At 34.4% G+C, this 18,209-nt stretch overlaps 3 protein-coding genes and 1 long non-coding RNA gene across 7 annotated transcripts in view; 3 read left to right on the top strand and 1 right to left on the bottom strand.

Moving 5' to 3' along the window:
- LOC100182640 overlaps nt 1-1,858 on the top strand; it is a 2,758-nt gene extending 900 nt beyond the window's left edge. Inside the window, exons 3-4 of the mRNA XM_026834373.1 lie at nt 1-117; nt 387-1,858. Coding sequence (XP_026690174.1) covers nt 1-117; nt 387-595 — 326 coding nt within the window. The 3' untranslated portion in view covers nt 596-1,858. The remainder of the gene's footprint in view (nt 118-386) is intronic.
- Nucleotides 1,859-2,288: 430 nt separating this feature from the next.
- On the top strand, nt 2,289-9,143 carry LOC100175669 (adiponectin receptor protein 1-like). The gene is made up of 10 exons (XM_002129880.5): nt 2,289-2,598; nt 3,405-3,462; nt 3,934-4,090; nt 4,408-4,565; nt 4,896-5,082; nt 5,588-5,675; nt 6,102-6,201; nt 6,667-6,798; nt 7,355-7,416; nt 8,364-9,143. The coding sequence occupies exons 1-10, from the start codon at nt 2,485-2,487 to the stop codon at nt 8,484-8,486; spliced, it is 1,179 nt and encodes a 392-aa protein (XP_002129916.1). The 5' UTR covers nt 2,289-2,484; the 3' UTR covers nt 8,487-9,143.
- Nucleotides 8,494-17,857, bottom strand: LOC100180296. Its single transcript, XM_026834358.1, is given in 20 exon segments — nt 8,494-9,667; nt 10,027-10,126; nt 10,285-10,449; nt 10,778-10,941; nt 11,134-11,233; nt 11,338-11,484; nt 11,691-11,784; nt 11,851-11,963; nt 12,163-12,332; nt 12,686-12,762; nt 13,057-13,186; nt 13,327-13,476; nt 13,544-13,855; nt 13,858-14,479; nt 14,721-14,980; nt 15,151-15,273; nt 15,571-15,818; nt 16,239-16,339; nt 16,531-16,598; nt 17,331-17,857. Coding segments are annotated over 20 exon segments (3,474 nt in total). The 5' UTR covers nt 17,485-17,857; the 3' UTR covers nt 8,494-9,491.
- On the top strand, nt 10,805-13,736 carry LOC113474215. 4 transcript variants are annotated; one of them, XR_003395868.1, is made up of 6 exons: nt 10,805-11,086; nt 11,392-11,477; nt 11,867-12,011; nt 12,413-12,522; nt 13,302-13,467; nt 13,553-13,736. It is a non-coding gene; the product is annotated as an uncharacterized LOC113474215 (long non-coding RNA). The 4 variants fall into 4 exon arrangements; XR_003395867.1 differs by having other exon boundaries at nt 13,290-13,467; XR_003395865.1 differs by having other exon boundaries at nt 13,070-13,467.
- Nucleotides 17,858-18,209: the final 352 nt, after the last annotated feature.

Below are 18,209 nucleotides of genomic sequence, written 5' to 3'. Positions count from 1 at the left end.
GTCTATGTGGTGCGACTATGAATCTACAACCGATGACAGTTACCATTGGTAGCAAGATGTCTGATGAAACAGAACAAACACAAATACAAGCACAACCAACTGCACCTCAATATGAATGTATGCTGTCATATAATCTTTACTTAATTTTTAATTATGGTCGTTACATTTAAGAGATTAGAGCTGTATAAATTATAAACCCCTGACTTAAAACACTGTTTTATTTGAAACCTAATTAGTTTCAACATAGCTGGTTCTAGGGTTTTTAAACATTGAAATTACTGCAATAAATGGTACACAGTAGGCACTGAATGGAAAAAACTCACATAAGAGTTCAAAAATAACACATTTTTTTCATTTACAGTATAACACAGTTATTACATTTACAGTTTCAGCATACCTACCTCCCACTACTTCAGTTCCAGCATCCCAACCCAGTGATATTGTTGGTGTTTCACTAGGACCTGGAAAGGTAAACTATGAGCCCCCTCCACCTAGTTATGGGGAGGCAATGGCAAAAGATACATACAACCCAAGTGCGCCCCCTGCACCCACGCAGTACTACGACTGGTCTCAATCCGCATTTACTTATAACTAAGTATATTATCACTTTTTCATTTTTTAAAGAACCAAAGTGCTTCACATACAACCAAGTATATCAGCATTTTTTTAATTTTTACTGCTATAAATACAACATGTTTACTAGCAATAAGTGATACAAAATAGGTTATAACCGGTTTATTTCTAGCATATTAAAAATTCAAAACTAAACTTTTTGCCTTTTCTCTACATTCTTTGATCTCTTGTCTGAAAACAATTTAATAACCATTTTACTCTTGTTTTTTCCTTTAAAGATCAATGCCACAACTTACCGTTTATTAGTTTTATTGTTCTTTCATGACTCCCTTCTCGATATATATTGCTAATCTTGGTGCTTCAAAATATGTACAGTTCTACTGCACTACATACCATACCTGTCTTAGTATAATGTTTCACGTTTTCCCAGCTTTTTTGCTATTATACCTTGACAAACTCTTACACTTATTTTATATATTTAAACAAAGAGGGTTTCACTTCAATATGAATGTCAATCAAAGCCCAAAATGTTAAACTCAAACTACCACTTGTACTAATCATTTTAACACTTTTATTTTATCTCAACCTTTTTGTGTACGGTTGCAGTTTTTGTATTTGTGTTTACTCAGAGAAACTTACCACCCTAACAGTAAGATATCGTTTCCACATTTATATTGCATAGTGTTATATATAAAATCATTGCTAGCATGACATTAGTTTTGTGTCTTCATGTAGAATTATTATTAGCATGATAAAATGGTTAAGTACTGTAGTTAGACAATATCGAATGTTGATTTACTATGTAATGTGTGCATGAAATTGGTATATCAGAAACTTTTGCTAATTCTAAATATACTATACTCCGGGCTGAATTTGAATCGGAATTACACTTAAACACCCTTTCAGAAACTTGATAAATATATAATATGTTAATCGCAATCGCGTTTCCACAATTGCGTGACATTTTTAATTCAGGTCAAATTAAGTTTACCTGCTTTGTTTTTTTTAAAACAACTTATAGTTCTGGAAGCTTCGGTGTTAAATTCAGCCCTAGATTTATCCTTTAATAATGCAAAAGATATAGTTTCAACGGTGTTTTTCAAAAGTATGTTTTTTAACAACTTTGTTAAACTGGTATGAGTATCTACAATAATGTATTGCAAATGATTGTTTTTTGATATCGGTACATTGTTTCCTATCAATTCTTTATTTTTGCTAATACCGTACAGCAGCCTTCAGATATACCCTTTACTGGCATGAAATAAATCTACAACCTAATGCAAAATGCAGATTGATAGTTTTGTGCTTTCTCAATAATAAAAAGGGGCATTGAAAATGAATGTAAAAGCATCACTGAAGATTATATTATGTTCAAAGCGATACGACTGTCACAATCATGTAACTTCGATCGACAATTGAAAAACATGCACCTTTCGTTCGTATTTAATCTTTAGTGGGCCTTGTGAATAACTAATCACGTGCAGGATGACAATCAAAAATATCACATTTTTAAACTACTGGCTTCACGATATTTGCCTTTTACCCATTGCGATTTTTTAGGAGGTGAGAGAATTAGCATCGTGTTTCTTTGTTTTTTGTTACTATTGGCAATTTGTTTTTAAAAGAAAAAAGCGATGCGAGAGATCGCGAGAAAAAATGCACTTCTGTACTAATTTTGGCCACTCGTTAATTTAACTTGAGCGTGTGAAGGTGAGATTTGGAGCGGTGTCATTGTAAACTGATGTGACTTTAGTTCTTAATGTATACAGCAATAATAAACAATATAGGTGTTTAGTATATCGTATTACAGCTAAATTCATGTCCAAACAGAAGTCGTGGAAAGCATAGGCCTTCGTTCTGTTTCGAACGAACGTAAATATTTCTACATCTTAATCAGTAAAATCGAAAAAAATGTACGAAGACCAATCGGTTAATTTGCGTGCTGTCAACCGATGTGATGATGAAGATAATATCAGAGTTAGGAATAATTCAACACTTCTATCGTCCTCATGCCCACAACTCAATGTAAGTATAATGTTTGTAACATTGGTGCCTATAATAGGTATGCATACTATGTATGACATAAGATCTATTATAATACTTTATGTGATTATCTGGCTACTCAGAACAGGTTGATTAGTAGTAACGTAACAATTGAAGGTAATAACTTACGCATATGAGTCGATATGACATAAACGGTACCTTGTTTTTTAAAAGATAGACCCCTATGGTTAAGTAAGCCAGACTGGAGTAGATTTTAATATTTTATGAATCTTTACATCTGAGCCATATTTTACTATTTTCACTTGTGACTTATTGATAACCTGAAATAACCAGGTTTTCCCTATAACACTTTGTTATACTTCATTTTTTGTTCCATTGTTTACAATACTCAGTGTGTTTAGTACTACATTCCACAACATTTATAAAAATTCTCATTGCTAGATATACTGTTTTAATTTTGTATTCCGTGTAAGCACCAAAATTTATTCCATAATCAGTTTTGATGTCAAATAAAATTTGATCGTAAGTGTGCAAGAACCAATAGGAATTAGGTACTGACACATTAATTAAATAAGTGAGAATAACCAAACTGTGGACCTTATTCTAATTAGACTACCACATAAAGATGAATCACAAGGGTGGATAATCCCTTTGCAAGACTTTTATATAAAATGGCTGTCGTTTTGTTGTTAATTCCTTTCTCTTTGTTGTTGTATTAACATTAATTAACCCAGTTTTTGCTACTGTAACGGAAGAGATAATTAAACATTTTGGTATGTTATATATTATTATGTTTATATAACAAATAACAATGTCTTGTTTTTTAGATAATTAACAATGGTTCAGATAGCGATGATAAGGAAGAGGAAGCCTTGTTTCCTGAAGGTGTGTTTGTTGTTGATAAAACCATAGAACAACTTATCATATATTGAACAGTATACTGTTACAAACTGTTTCTTGCTGCATGCAAGACTGTAAATTCTATGTCAAAAATTTAAATATTAAGAATATGGTAATTCTACTAAACTGCATAAAATTGCATAGGCCATGCATAGCTTATTAATTTGCATGCTTTGAAAACAGTCCCACTTCTGCTTAAAGTGTTATACATAAATAAAAGTCTGTTTAGTTTGTATGTAATCCCAAAAATTAAGGTTAATGTTTTAAATACACCTGCTTTACTTATTATACTTATAATCTGTTGAAGTGTTGTTTTAAGTAAAAGCCATGCAATGATTGCCCATGCATCTCAATTAACTGCTGTTCAGTTTTGGCATGTCCTTACACCTAAACAATTATTCTTTCTATATTCGCCAAGTCTTACACATCCTTAGCTACAATGCATTTTTCCCACAGGTCAATTACTAAATGTAAACCAGTCAGCACACAGTGCATTGGGATATATAGATAACCCTGTACTTGCTGCAAAGGAGATTAGCCACCATGCTAAAGAAACTCTGCATAATGCTATTGACAAAGTAGATCGCTTCGCCCACAAAGTGTGGGATGGCCGGTAAGTGAATAAAAGTTAATAAGCTTCTTAGCTTATACAAAACAGTCCTAAATTTAATGCAACAGTAGCAATCACTCTGAGGATATATTTCCATAAGCAGTTTAATGTTATTGTTTATTTGAATCACAATTGCTGTTCTTCTTTAACTAGTACATTAATTTCACATAGATATTTGCTTTTTTAATTTAAATACGTAAGCTAGACTGTGTACAAACGTTATACCAGCATGTTGTTTTTGCACATTGTGTTGATTAAATTGAGGGTCACTAAAAGCTCTTTTAATCCAAACTAACCACGGCATGTAATCCATTCCACAGTTGGAGAGTAGTATCATTTTTCCAGCTTCAGGAATGGCAGCAAGATAATGAGTTTCTCCACCATTGGCATAGGCCACAAATGCCGTGCTTTAAAGCTTGTTTTGGCTCAATATTTCGACTCCACACAGAAACAGGAAACATTTGGACTCATTTAATAGGTGAGTGGGATAAACTTTGGACCTCTGTTACAATGTCTATGTGGCATATGTTTTTTGCTTACCAATAAGTTTTTATGTTATATGTTTATTCTTTAATTCTAACTTATTGGGAATGTTACTGTGCCAAGTGTTACACATTGACTTTTAAAGTATATAAATGATTAACTGACTTTACATTATACAAACTATTTAGCAATAACAGTAACAGTATTTTGATTTTAGTGTTCAAAATATATAGGAATGGTTTAACAGGTTTAACAAACTGTTTTTTTACCTCTGCATTTATTAACAAATTATAAGATTAAGTGATTCAAATACATACATTTACAGGTTTCGTTTTATTCATTGGGATATGCATATACTTTCTATGCCTCCCTGCAACACAATTCATTAGCGAATGGCAGGAAAAAGTTGTTTTTTTCCTGTTTTTCCTCGGAGCCGTCCTCTGTTTATGTTTTTCTACACTTTTCCACACAATGGGTTGTCATTCTGAAAGGGTTTTTAGAATTTTTGGAAAGTAAGTGATTTAATAATATTTACACAAGGTTTAATCCTTTTAAATACTAAAACAGAAATTCTATTATACGTGGGTAAGGTCACTGACAAATCCTGACAACCTATAGGGCTGTAAGTTTTCACAACTGAGTTGGCCTATTATCTCAGGTCCTCAACAGTAAGGATTCTAAATAGACAAAAATATTGGTTTATATTCTGCTGAATTCATATTCTATGTAAGTTGATTGCTGATTCGAAGTACATAAAAGCAGGATGTACACACTGTGTGGTTTCTCAATGGCTTGCCCCACTTTGTACGGTGTATCCTGTTATACACAACGGCTGTCTTTGTTACACCATTTGCACCTGCAGTTTCCATATGTTTCCCTGCATTTTAATTATAGGAAGATTGCAGCTTAATTAACAGTGACCATGGATGCAGATGCCCGAATCATTCTACATTCTTTCTTTACAAATCCTCTTTGTCTTAAGTTAACAACATAATGAAAATAAAATTCTTCTTTTAGGTTAGATTATTCTGGAATAGCTCTTATGATAATGGGCTCCTTTGTTCCTTGGATCTACTATTCATTCTATTGCGACATAGAACCCAAGGTAAATAATTTATGCAACCAAGCACTTGTTACTAATTTATTACTGCACTGCATTAACTTATCTAGTGTTTAACGACTTTCAGTTAGTGGATTATTCTCTTTTCTTCGTTGTTTTAATTAATCTAACCATGTTACTGTATTCAAAAAATAAAAAAGCGAATGTTTATGAGTTCAAAACAATGTTTAAAAAAACAAACAAATCTTTCTTCCAAAAACTCGAAAAGGTTTTAAAAGCTGTGCCACACTGTCTCACACTATGGTGTAGGAGTTCTCAAAAAATCCAAAGCAAATTACATGTAGGATCACTTTTCAGTCTCGGCATGCTGTTATATTTACACGGGATCTATTTATAAACATATTGCTTACCTGAATACTGTAGCAACTCCTGTCCTTGTCATACAGCTATTAATATGTTCCATATCTTCAGGTGATTTACATGTCATGTGTTTGTGTTCTTGGTGTCTTGTGCATTGTGATATCTCAATGGGAAAAGTTCAGTACAGCAAAATATAGAAGTGTTCGTGCAGGTCAGACCCCTAATTGTATCTCATAATAGTATTTACCCATAGCACCATTCATTAACCATTATCATTATAAATATGACTTGTTGTTTTAATGGTCCTATTCATTTTCCTACAGTTTGCATACAAATTTGTTTTTTCTGATTGTATATGCTGTTAAAGTGAAACTTAATAATAAACCTCCAGCCAAATTCCTTATAACCAACAATGTCTATAATCTGTTAAATTTAGTAGATCTAAAGCTACTAATACAGAAATATATGTATCATTTTGGTGGTTTTGTGTTTTGTGGTTAGGTATTAAATACAACGCCAATTTATAAACCTCAGCATAGAAATCTTATATGGTTGCCTATCGACAACTAAAACCATTGTTTTGTTCAACATAGTTAGTTTACTTTTACAGTTATTTTTATTGCCCATATGTTATGGCATGTTGTTGTTGTATAACAATCACCAATGTTTTCGACAGTGTTGTTTGCTGCACTTGGTTTAAGTGGGATTGTACCAGCTGTACATACAATGGTTCGACAAGGATTCCTTAGATCCGTTACAGTTGGCCAACTTGGATGGCTCATTCTCATGGCTGTCCTTTATCTAACAGGTACATGTAATGTATCGCAACCTGCCTTTTTTATTGCGGTTTTTAAAATATTCTTTGAGCGACATTTTTAGAAATTTAGGACTTTTTTTTGTATGTATGATAATTTTTATAATGTATCTTCAGACAGTAATATTGTTGTCTTTATATATATACTGAGTAGAGAATATTGGTAATTAGTATACATGCCCAAGGGTATTAGGTTTGCTTTAGGTTATAACAAACTTCATTATGAAGACTAGTAGAACCAAAATTTAACTCATTGTCTAAATTAAAACATTTTATAATTTTACAAATTATTAAACAAATTGTATTTTCCCTAAAGTTATCTTAAAATCTAATTGAAAGCAGTGCAACAGTATATTGGTATTAATGTTTTTGCTTGTCATAAACAGGAAAATTTTCTATTTCTAAGATATTCTTGTTCCTGTTTGCACTAGAGCAAAATAGATTGTTGTTTACTCTGCTGTAAATCCTGCTTTCTATTATTTAATGGTTAATCAGTTTGTCATGTATGTTACCTCAAACAACATTGTAAATTATGTATTTTATATTTCAGGAGCATTTCTTTATGCAAAAAGAATACCGGAGAGATATTTCCCAGGAAAATGTGATCTATGGGTAAGTAAATTAGCTGTGTACAGAGTTATTTAGTTTTAATGTTTAGATAAAGAGAGTTTATGTGATAACAAAAAATAGCTAGATTATTTTGTAATGTTGTTGGGTTGATCTTCTTTTTTTACTAAGTCATTATATTCCATCTGGGTAAGGTCCCGCAGCATGACATGGCATAGGTCGTAGGATTTAGGCCAGAATTGGCCCATTGCCCCAAGTTCGCTCATTTATCTACTGTGTATTATCAATACATTTATAGGTATTAATAAGGCATTTATACCAAACAAGTGTACACCATAAAAAAGTAAACCTCAGTCCCCAAGATATGGTCTTGACTATTCCACTGAGCACTACATCATAAAATAAAGGAATAATAGTGTTTGTTTTGCATGGCTTATACAAATTATTATGTTGCCTCGCAACAAACATTACAGCATTGTTCATATAGAATGTGTATCACATGGTGAGAGTGTTACGTCACAAAACCCTTTGTTACATAACCAACAAACATAAGCAGCAGTGCTTATCAAATGACAATGCATTTTTGTTATTGAATAATATTACTGCTGGTTACTAATTATGGATTTTATATCACGTCATAATAGGTTTGGTTTTAACTAGAGCTGTAACAAAATAAAACTATGCTCTAAATATTTACATTGTTTGTTTAAAGCATGATGCCCACACCTTTCCCCAGGGGTTTCAAACAAAAACTCTGTTTTATGGTTTTTTAAAACATTGATTAACATAACAGCATGTATATACATATGACAAAATTGTTGTTTTATATCACTTTTATCATAGCCCGAAACTAACATGTTGTTACAACTATCATTTTTACTTCTGAAATCACTGAAAATGGTTTTTGTTTTAAAACACCTATAATAAAAACAATTAGGTCATATATATAAAATAACTTCACTTCCCCCCAAACAATGCAGTTTTTTATTTAGTTTCAGAGCCACCAAATATTCCATATCCTTGTAGTGTTGGCAGCTGTGGTTCACTTCCATGGGATTTCAAATCTTCAGCAATTTCGCTTTTTAGATGGCGGGCAATGCATGGCTAATGTTTAATTTTTTAATTCGTAATTCAAAAATAATTTATTATAAGTTCTTTAAAAAGTCGATTTATGGTTTGCTATGCATTCTTGGATGCACAAGTCTTGGCAGATTTAAGATAAAGAGACTTTATTTATACCTTTATGTTTCTGCTATAATTTTTGAATATATGTGAAAATTCACAAATTTGTGAAAATATATGTTTTTGTTGAATAAATATAATTTAGCACTTTCACAACAACGCACATCACTTCAGAGTTTACTTCCTTTAATTATTTTAAATTACCAAAAACTGCTATTTTATTATATTTTTTAGTTTAACTATATGAAATTTATAAAACAGCTTATGTTAAAATAGGCAATTTTGCTAAAAAATCTGTGTGACCTAGGATATGTGCTTAAACCTTTCATATGTTGTTTTACACAACCTAAATACCCCTTGAAGGTGTGTTAAAACCAGATAACATTGTCTTTCTGTTCCTTATATTTGTTTACTTGTGTGCAACCAATTCCTGGTGGGCATTGTAGTTATATTCATACACGGGGTGTTATCTAAGGGAGTTTTGCACAATTTTGTGGTTTTCAGTTTTTAGAAACTTTTATGTGCGGTAATTTTACTTTTTTGTTGGTAATTGGTTTCTTCACGATCACTTATTACAATTCCCTCACTTACATGTAAAGAGTTGTTAAAATATGTCAAATATGGATGGGTTGAGATAAAAACGCCACAGTAGAATTGAAAGATTGAACAGTTACTAATGCGATGGTCACTGTCAAGTTATAATGTTGGTGTCTTCTTATACACCAGACACACATGGCGTAGTCATAAACCTCATGCTCACTTTTATATTATAGTATGTCTCTCTAGAAAGAGTTAGCCATGTTTTGTTCATGATTTCATATTTATTCTTCCCATCATAAATAATGTCCATTTCCTTACTTGGATAAAAAAATGTTTGTATGACAGAACAAGAAAAATGTTAGTGAATAATAATGTTGCAGTGAAAAAATGTTTTAACTTCACATAAACTTTCTGTACAACAGGTAAGCAACAAACCACACCAACCCCCCTCCCAATCCTGCGCCAATTGCGATGTCAATGCTTTGTGATGTCATAGATGAATCATCGCTAAGTAGGGAGACATCTAGTGATGCTAGGTCTGGGTAGTCTCTTAGCTCCTCCCAGGTTCTGAACACTAAAAAGAAAGAAAACAGGAAGTTTAAGACATGGGATGTGAGAATGAAGTTGTGGAAAATGACTGACCAAGAAGAAAATGAAAAGGAATGTAGAAAGCCACTAATCGCCCGATGCCATAATTAAAACAGTTTTAATCCCATATTTTTAGTATAGTGTACAGAGTTCTTTGATATGCAAAATGGAAGAGAAAAGCCACAATTATGTTAGCCATGTTGCTGCAAATGTTTTTAAAAACTGCATTAATAGTAAAAGCAGTTTTCAAAGTGGATGGTAAAGTTATATAACAACAGCGTTATTTCATAACCTGAGAATTTCTTTTAATAATAGTTGCAATATTATATTCTAATTAATGTTTACCTATTGCTTTTATTGATTGTGGATCTAATTGGTGGCCATTTCCACCAAACAAACCTCTGTTGACCAACACTGCTTCTTTGAATGTATAAACCAACTCTGTCTGTTGTGAAGGTAATATTCGTGAACAATTTTATCAAATGTGAATAATATTATAATAACTTCTGTGTTACAGATTATTGAAGAACATCATGTTTTCTAATATAAACCTGATATATCATTGACATACATAGTGCAGAGTATTTCAATTTGGTCTTTTACCTGCAGTTGACCAAGACTTTTAAACCTTGAAGATATGACAGTTTGAGCCGTGTACTCTACGAACAACTTATTTCTTACACCCCTTGTTAATTTCATGACAGTAATGTTCAAAACTTTGAGAAATCTTTCTTTGACAAGCCTTGTTGCATAATATGTTGCATTGATCTGGTGAATATATATTCATCAATTATTTTTCTTAATCCTGGAAGTTATAACGAAATTCCTAATATCTGTAATAAATATTTTATACATTGACAGGAATCCGTGAATTTTTTTTTTTTTTTTGTATTACCTACAGTTTGGACAGGTCAGTAGTTTAGTTAAAATTATGGTAAAGTGTGTTGCCCAAAGACACAACTTCTCATAAATAGCAGCAGCATTGTTTGTCAAGACAAATAAATATAAGATTTTGCCTTGGAAATATTTTGGCCCTGGACTTTAAAAAGTAAACAATTTATTTGTTTTAATATTTACTGTTATGAAAGATGCTTACATCATGTTCAAATTGTTCTTTCAGTCTTGTATGCTGCGATGATCCAGGGACCATGTATGTTGGTTCATATGAGTAATTGATAACTCTAAATCCCCCTGTGAATGTGACCATACGTGTTGTGCTGTTTCCCACCAAACCATGTCTGTGTATTACAGGCTCAGTTCCTGTACATAAATTGTAATGTTGGGGAATATAATGGCATGCATGTGTAACAACAGCTTCACTTTATAAGCTGTTGTTTGGTTGTGCTGCCTAAATTTATGATTCCATTTATGAGAAATATAGGCTCGTACACTATGGAAAAAGCAGGTGAGTCTGAATTTGCGTAAACTTTTTATCAAAACACTGCATATTACCAATGTTTGTTTCTGTTCTTGTGGTTGTGCCTGCTGTGGTTGTTTCCATTGTAGTCGTTTGAGTTGTTGTAGTTGTAGACATGCACTCACGTATACAGAGCTTTTCATAATGTAAAATTAAAACAGGTATTAGGATTTATTTCAAGTAAATGTAGGGGGTGATTATACCAATGTAGGTGTAACATTTGTGGTATTTTCTTTTACCTTAGACGTAGTTACTTGGTATCTAAATTGATGATACATTATCTGATCTCCCAGAACTGTTCCTGATGCGAATAAAATGTGTCGACACTCGGTGTCAGTAAAGGATAAGTCGCTGCCAACATCCAAAGTATCGCGCAATCGTGAGAACTGAAATGAATAGAATATGATGGGTTCTTTATAACCTATAATGTCAACTCTCTATTATTTTAATAGATTATAACACCATTCACAAGAATGAAAATGTTCATAAAAACAGGTTTTCCGATATCGACTTCATTCATACAATTCCATCCATATGAATACAAATATCTATAGATGTAAATACAAAGCTTTAAACCACATTAATTCGTCACCTGTATTGTGGTAACTCCGTTGGAGTAATTTCCACTGACATTAACAATATTTTGTTCTTCATCGATGGCTGGCTCAAATCTTCCATTTGCCCATCTGACCATAAAAATCATATAAATCTAATCAAGACAAATTAATAAATGCTATTTCATTTACTCTTACCTGTCTTGTACTACAGTGTTTCCATTTGCATCAATCCAGCCAACATATACATCAGTGTTTGGCATGAAACGGTCATCACTGATGCCAATCCCAAGCCATCCTTGTGTCCTAGACTGAAAAACATTGTTACAGCAATTTTCAACTGCATTTCATATGTTAAGGTATTGTAAGACTATGTCTTTAGCCGGCGTTTAGTTTTTACATTTTAAAACTTTTCTTTTCTAACGCAGTAGTACCTTTTTACCAACACTTAAATTAATAATTTTGTTCTATATTTAGAACTAAAACAGTATTCAATTAAAAAAATTACACCTTTAATGTAAATGTGATGACATCATTCGTAAGTGACCAAGATATATGATACAAACAATTGAAAGCTTTCCCACAGTGGCAGTTCAATGGCATTTTTAACACACCAGATTTAGTTGAACATTGTACTGGTGGTGTAGTTGTAGGTGCTGTGGCCAGAGGTTGGTTTAAACCTATACAAATAAAGCAATAATAAAAATAATGTATTTGCTTGTTTTGATTTTTATAGTTTTGTAATATAATTTTATTTCAGATCATTGCACCTAACACCCCCATGCCCCCAGTTGACTAGCCAAAGTACTACTATTGGTAAAACGACAGACATGATATTAACTTTGACTAGTGAAGTTACCTCTTTTAGAAGTAAGTTTGATTTATTTGATGTAAAATAGGAAGGTAATGTAATAGTTACTAAAACGAAAGGTAAAAGGACCACAGATCTTTAAAAGGTGAAATCTTTCAGCGAAAAAAAAAGTACTAAAGGCAATAACAGCTCACATACAATGCCATACATGCAGTCACTTACTATTGAGATTAATTGTTGCAAAACCTCGCTGTGTGATGGATGTGCCATGGTATTTAAGTTCATCATGGCGGTAGAACCTGCATTAATACAAAGTTAACGTTTTGTATTTAGAACACTGTACCCAATAGACAGAAGGCATTGCAACATTTATCAGAACCAAACATAGTGCCCATAATACTAGCCATTGGGGTAATGGGTTAATTCTGGCCTAAATCTCAGGTCCAATGGCGTGATGTAGGACTATACCACAGTCATTATATACCATGCTATTCATAAACGAACTATATATGCTTTACTTAAAATTCACAAGCTACACTGGTCAAATCGTTAAACATGCCGCATTGAATTGTTGCAAAAAAATAAAGTTCAACCTGTAATCTGTAGCTGTGCAAGCTTCAATCCCTGATGCGGGTGTGTGGACATATTGGCCGACCTCCTGGCCTTTGGCCCAAATAAAATGCATCGGCTCAAACAGAATAGAGTGATCGGTAAAATGAGTGGCTAAAATAAATTCAAAACAGTATTTAATATGATTTGATTTTGTGGTGGTAGCACTTCGGTATTGGCTCTATTTATTAACCTTTTGGAGAATTTATTTTGACAGTCCTCATTTCAGTTGTTTGATCACAATAGCCACTCACCCACAGCTTTCTTCCTCACAATGACAGTTGTCCATCCATCCACTTGTGATCCAGCAGCAGCTATAATATCATCACGCCCACCATAAACCTTATCCCTTCTTGGTGTAGATCTATCTCTTGTATAAGAGTCCTCAACTCTCAGTAAGTTTCCTAAAACACAATAGCTAATGCTTTATTAGAGAACCAACAAAAGTATTTTATTTCATTTAACTGTTACCTTTAACAGACCCTATAATGATGTCTGTACAATCCATTGGGTGTAATCTTAGTGTTTGAGAACTTCCACCAAACCCGGATGGTTCTGGTTCACCAGATGGTTCCGGTTCACTAGATGGTTCTGGTTCACCAGATGGTTCTGGTCCACCAGATGGTTCTGGTTCAACAGATGGTTCTGGTCCACCAGATGGTTCTGGTTCAACAGATGGTTCTGGTTCACCAGATGGTTCTGGTTCACCAGATGGTTCTGGTTCACTTGTTGGTTCTGGTTCACCAGATGGTTCTACTGATGGTTCTGGTTCTCCATCTGGTCTGGTTCATCAGATGGTTCTGGTTCAACAGATGGTTCTGGTTCACCAGATGGTTCTGGTTCACCAAATGGTTCTGGTTCTACTGATGGTTCTGGTTCAACAGATGGTTCTGGTTCACCAGATGGTTCTGGTTCACCAAATGGTTCTGGTTCTACTGATGGTTCTGGTTCACCAGATGGTTCTGGTCCACCAGATGGTTCTGGTTCTACTGATGGTTCTGGTTCACCAGGTGGTTCTGGTTCACTAGATGGTTCCGGTTCACTAGATGGTTCCGGTTCACTAGATGGTTCTGGTTCTACATGTGGTTCCTGTTCACTTGTTGGTTCTGGTTCTACAGGTGGTTCTGGTTCACTTGTTGGTTCTGATTCGCCAGATGGTTCTGGTTCACTAGATGGTTCTGGTTCACCATATGGCTCTGGTTCTACAGATGGTTTTGGTTCACTCGTTGGTTCTGGTTCACTTGTTGGTTCTGGTTCGCTTGTTGGTTCTGGTTCGCCAGATGGTTCTGGTTCACTTGTTGGATCTGGTTCGCCAGATGGTCGTTCTACTAAACCAGTACCACAGTTTGTTGACATCGTGGATACCAACGCGTCTTCAATCTGTTTTTCAGGGTCTATGTGCGCACTCTGTTGATTAAAATGACTCATGAAAGTTCGCATACAAGTGCATTCTTTAATGTGCATATACAGTCTATATGAGGGTTTATGCGTTCATTATAGGTACTGTATAGCTATCACTTTAACGGTATGCAAATAGGTTTATGAACCACTTTGATTAATTTTTACTTCGTATCTTGCAACACTATAAGTTTCTAGTGACGTGTTATGTTAGCCCTATTTAACCACATCCACAAGTCATTCGACTTACAGCAGTAGATTTCCTCACAGTTACAATTTCTTCAAACCGAGCTTGGTCGTTCCTCAGCGCTGGTATTAAACGACAGCCTACTTGGTTAAGAGGTCTCCAACCAATTCCAACCCAGCTGTGTGTTCTTGCCTCGACGGCTATTTCTACTTCAGCCGAATCTTGTAGATATTTCAAATACAGTCTAACGTTCCCTGGACTTAAATTGAACATGGTATACCCGTTGTTATTGGAAAGTTCTGGCACTTCTGGGAGCTGTGATTCTACATTGAAAGAATAATGTAACTTGGTTAGCCTCGCGTGGCCCTAAAACGACTGTTATTATAACACGGTTGATGTACTATTTCATACACCTTGTGTACGGTTCCGACACTGACTTCACCATTGGCTAGAGTGTAAAAACGCTTCGAATGTATGAAGCATATATGCGTACCTTTATTGCATTGTGTTCCCAGCCATCCTGGGTTACAGTAGCACACGAGCTTAGGGTATGTTGTGCTTCTTGTGTCGATACATTGCCCGTTGTTGCTGCAGTCGCGGTCCGACCAGCATTCGTCTGTGTATAAATGATGATCGTTTTATAAGTGTTCGTAACGTCTACAAGACTCTAAAACTTGAAATGCTGTGCAACTACAGACTACACCTTAATATCGTTGAAAAATGTTATTCAATTTGAAGCATGATCACACAGCGAATTTTACAGATGCGCCATACAAGTGTCTCATTTCCCTCCAAAAAATGTTGCAATAATTTACAATGGCTTATATACGCCGAGACATACACCTCCACAGTGTAGACATTGGTTGAGCAATATACTTTGCGAAGCTGATACCCAGTTGTGCATGGATTATACCTTTGTATTGGCATCTATTGCCCGTGTATAGGCGTGGGCAGTTGCAGTTCCCAGATGTCGTGTTGCACCATCCTTGGTTTAAACATTTCCCATCAAAGCAAAGATTTGGTTGCCTTGGTATAATAGTAATATCCGAACAACTCCAAAACATGTAACTAGAACTCCATTCAGAGGCTTGTCTTAGTAATCTAAGCGTGCAGGAGTCGCACACAAGTCCGCGTGGAAGCGAGACGGTCACAGATTGAAGTCTAAAATAATTACGTTCGAAATAGAGCGATATCCATGCATAAATGGACCGTTATAACGATAAAGCCAGATTACACGAAGGGTTCTTTAAATATATAGTATAGGGTGGGGTTAGATGGGACACTTTTAGAAATCGTGTTTCAAACAATTAACCACGTTCTAAAGAAGTCGTGAGGTAACGTTTTTAAAATTCTTTGAATATTCTTTGATTACTACCAGAAGCGATTAAAAAAACAGAATAAAAAAGTGTATGTCCCATCTTCCCCCATCCTACTGTAACTATAAAGCAGCTCTTCCAACAATTTATTATTCGTATAACGCCGTTTCGACGTATATGAAACATCTTGTAATTTGTATATTCATGAACAGTGAGTCTTATAGTTTGTCTATATAGCTCAGGTTTAAATAAAGAACTCACTTACGTTGAATCGTTGTTAAAAGCGAATCTTCTTCCTGTAAGGTCTGCCAGGACTCGAAATCTTAACCCTGGTCTATCTCGTATGACTTGTACTTGTATACCGCCCTTGATGCATAAGTATATGTGACATTGGTATTTAAGAGACAGATTTCATACGTCGTGAGAATACGGTTATAGTTCAGTAAATTAACTTTGTTTACTACCAAATGACAACATGTCCCATCTTATACCCAAACCTGTTATATTTCATAAAACCGCGCGTAAAACAGTTTTTAGTTTTGTTTTAATTTACTTACCCGATGTGAATACGCTAAGTGCCACGTCACGTTTATTTCCGAGCCTTCCACAAACGTAGTTCGTCTTTCTGTGTTTAAATACGTCGTTTATTAATCTCAGATGACTAGTTTTTCATTCCCGCTTGTGAAACGTTTACGAGTATTTAGAGACTCGTAAACAATTTGACAGCGCGTTGTTATTTACGAAATAAACTTAAATAAGCAGCGAAATATTTATGTGTAGTCACGCTTTCTAATCTATTGCAATCCGTACTTATATAAAGTATATAGCTGGTACGTTCTTGTATACTACACATACAGGTTTATGTGTTATCTCGGTAGACAATCTAAGAATTTATCCAGCGATATATTCTCGTGGTGCGTATAAGTTTCAAGGCATACCGATAATATCTATAATTACATATTTTGTTAGTTCCAATGCAGATTAAACACAGACTGTCAAACAAACCAGCAACCAAAGGAGAAATATGCAATAATAGGCCAACTCTGCTGGCCCAAAACCCAGCTAGTTAAAGTGCCGCGCCATATTTAGGTTCTTATCCCTTAAAAAATGATAAAACAGACTGATATAGTACAGTAAAGGAAAACGGGACACTTGTAGCACAATATCCAATAAATTTCCTGATTGTGTTTTAAACAATTAACAACGGTCTATATGGAAGTTGCGAGGATACGGTTTTATATTTCTTTAAATCTTCTTTGTATACTACCAAATGGGACGAGAAGTAGAATGTAAAGATGTCCCATCTTCTCCCAACCTATATATAACAAACTGATATAAAAACATTCCATCCACCAACCGTTAGGATTGGGTGGGAACCCGCATGGGCCTCTTGTTCTTGCGTTGTCCAGAAAATCCAATTCATATTGCCTTGCCGGTGGGTACGTTAGTCTTACGTGGCCATAACACAGGTTATATAATGTAAGCAACAAGATACAGCGAATATAATCCATAACGGCTAATCGCTTTTTACCTTATGTAAAACATTATAGCTGCATAACAGTTTTAAACAGGGAGTTCGGTTGTACCTAACGGCTGCGTTTAAACTGTACATTTTGAATCGTCTGTGTTTTCTTTATAGCGCTGAGTATGGAAAAGTCATTATAATATTAACTACAAACGGAAATGAATAATGGCTATATGACAAACATTAAACACGCTATGGGTAAAGCGCATACACAACTAATGTGTTAAATGCGTGACCATTTCTCACCGTCTTGATATTGCACTAAATCAAAACAATATAGGTTTCGCACTATTTCTGCGACTTTACATTATATACACCTTGCAAAAAAGGCAAAATATAGTAGAGGGAGGGGAAAGATGGGACTTCTTTAGCACATAATATTCAAATATCCTGATTTGTTTACTACAAAATGCGACGAAAAATGGAATGAAAAGGTGTCCCATCTTCCCCCACCCTACTATGTATAATTAAAAATATAACGTAATCAACAGTATACTTAATTCCTCGTTTAGCGAACAAAAATAAATATAGTTTTATAAAATAGCGCTTTAATTCAGCGCAATACACACTTCTATATCTTTATAACCTACGACTTCAACGAAACTTTGATTTATAAACGCGACAAATATTTCTACCCGGGGCAGTTCTGGCACGCTGAATACTTCGCCAAATAAAGAGGAATATACAATTTTTAAACACTGCTACTGAATA

The sequence above is a fragment of the Ciona intestinalis genome, chromosome 4, assembly GCF_000224145.3.
Source record: "Ciona intestinalis chromosome 4, KH, whole genome shotgun sequence".
NCBI lineage: Eukaryota > Metazoa > Chordata > Ascidiacea > Phlebobranchia > Cionidae > Ciona > Ciona intestinalis.
Note: the sequence above shows the minus strand (reverse complement) of the source record. Positions and strands in the feature narration are given on the sequence as shown.

Excerpts from the sequence above, each read along its gene's own strand:
- LOC100175669 (XM_002129880.5), top strand. The coding sequence starts at position 2,485 with ATGTACGAAGACCAATCGGTTAATTTGCGTGCTGTCAACCGATGTGAT. Across the intron at positions 5,676-6,101 it reads ATTGCGACATAGAACCCAAG|GTGATTTACATGTCATGTGT; the intron begins GTAAATAATTTA and ends CCATATCTTCAG. Across the intron at positions 6,202-6,666 it reads ATATAGAAGTGTTCGTGCAG|TGTTGTTTGCTGCACTTGGT; the intron begins GTCAGACCCCTA and ends TGTTTTCGACAG.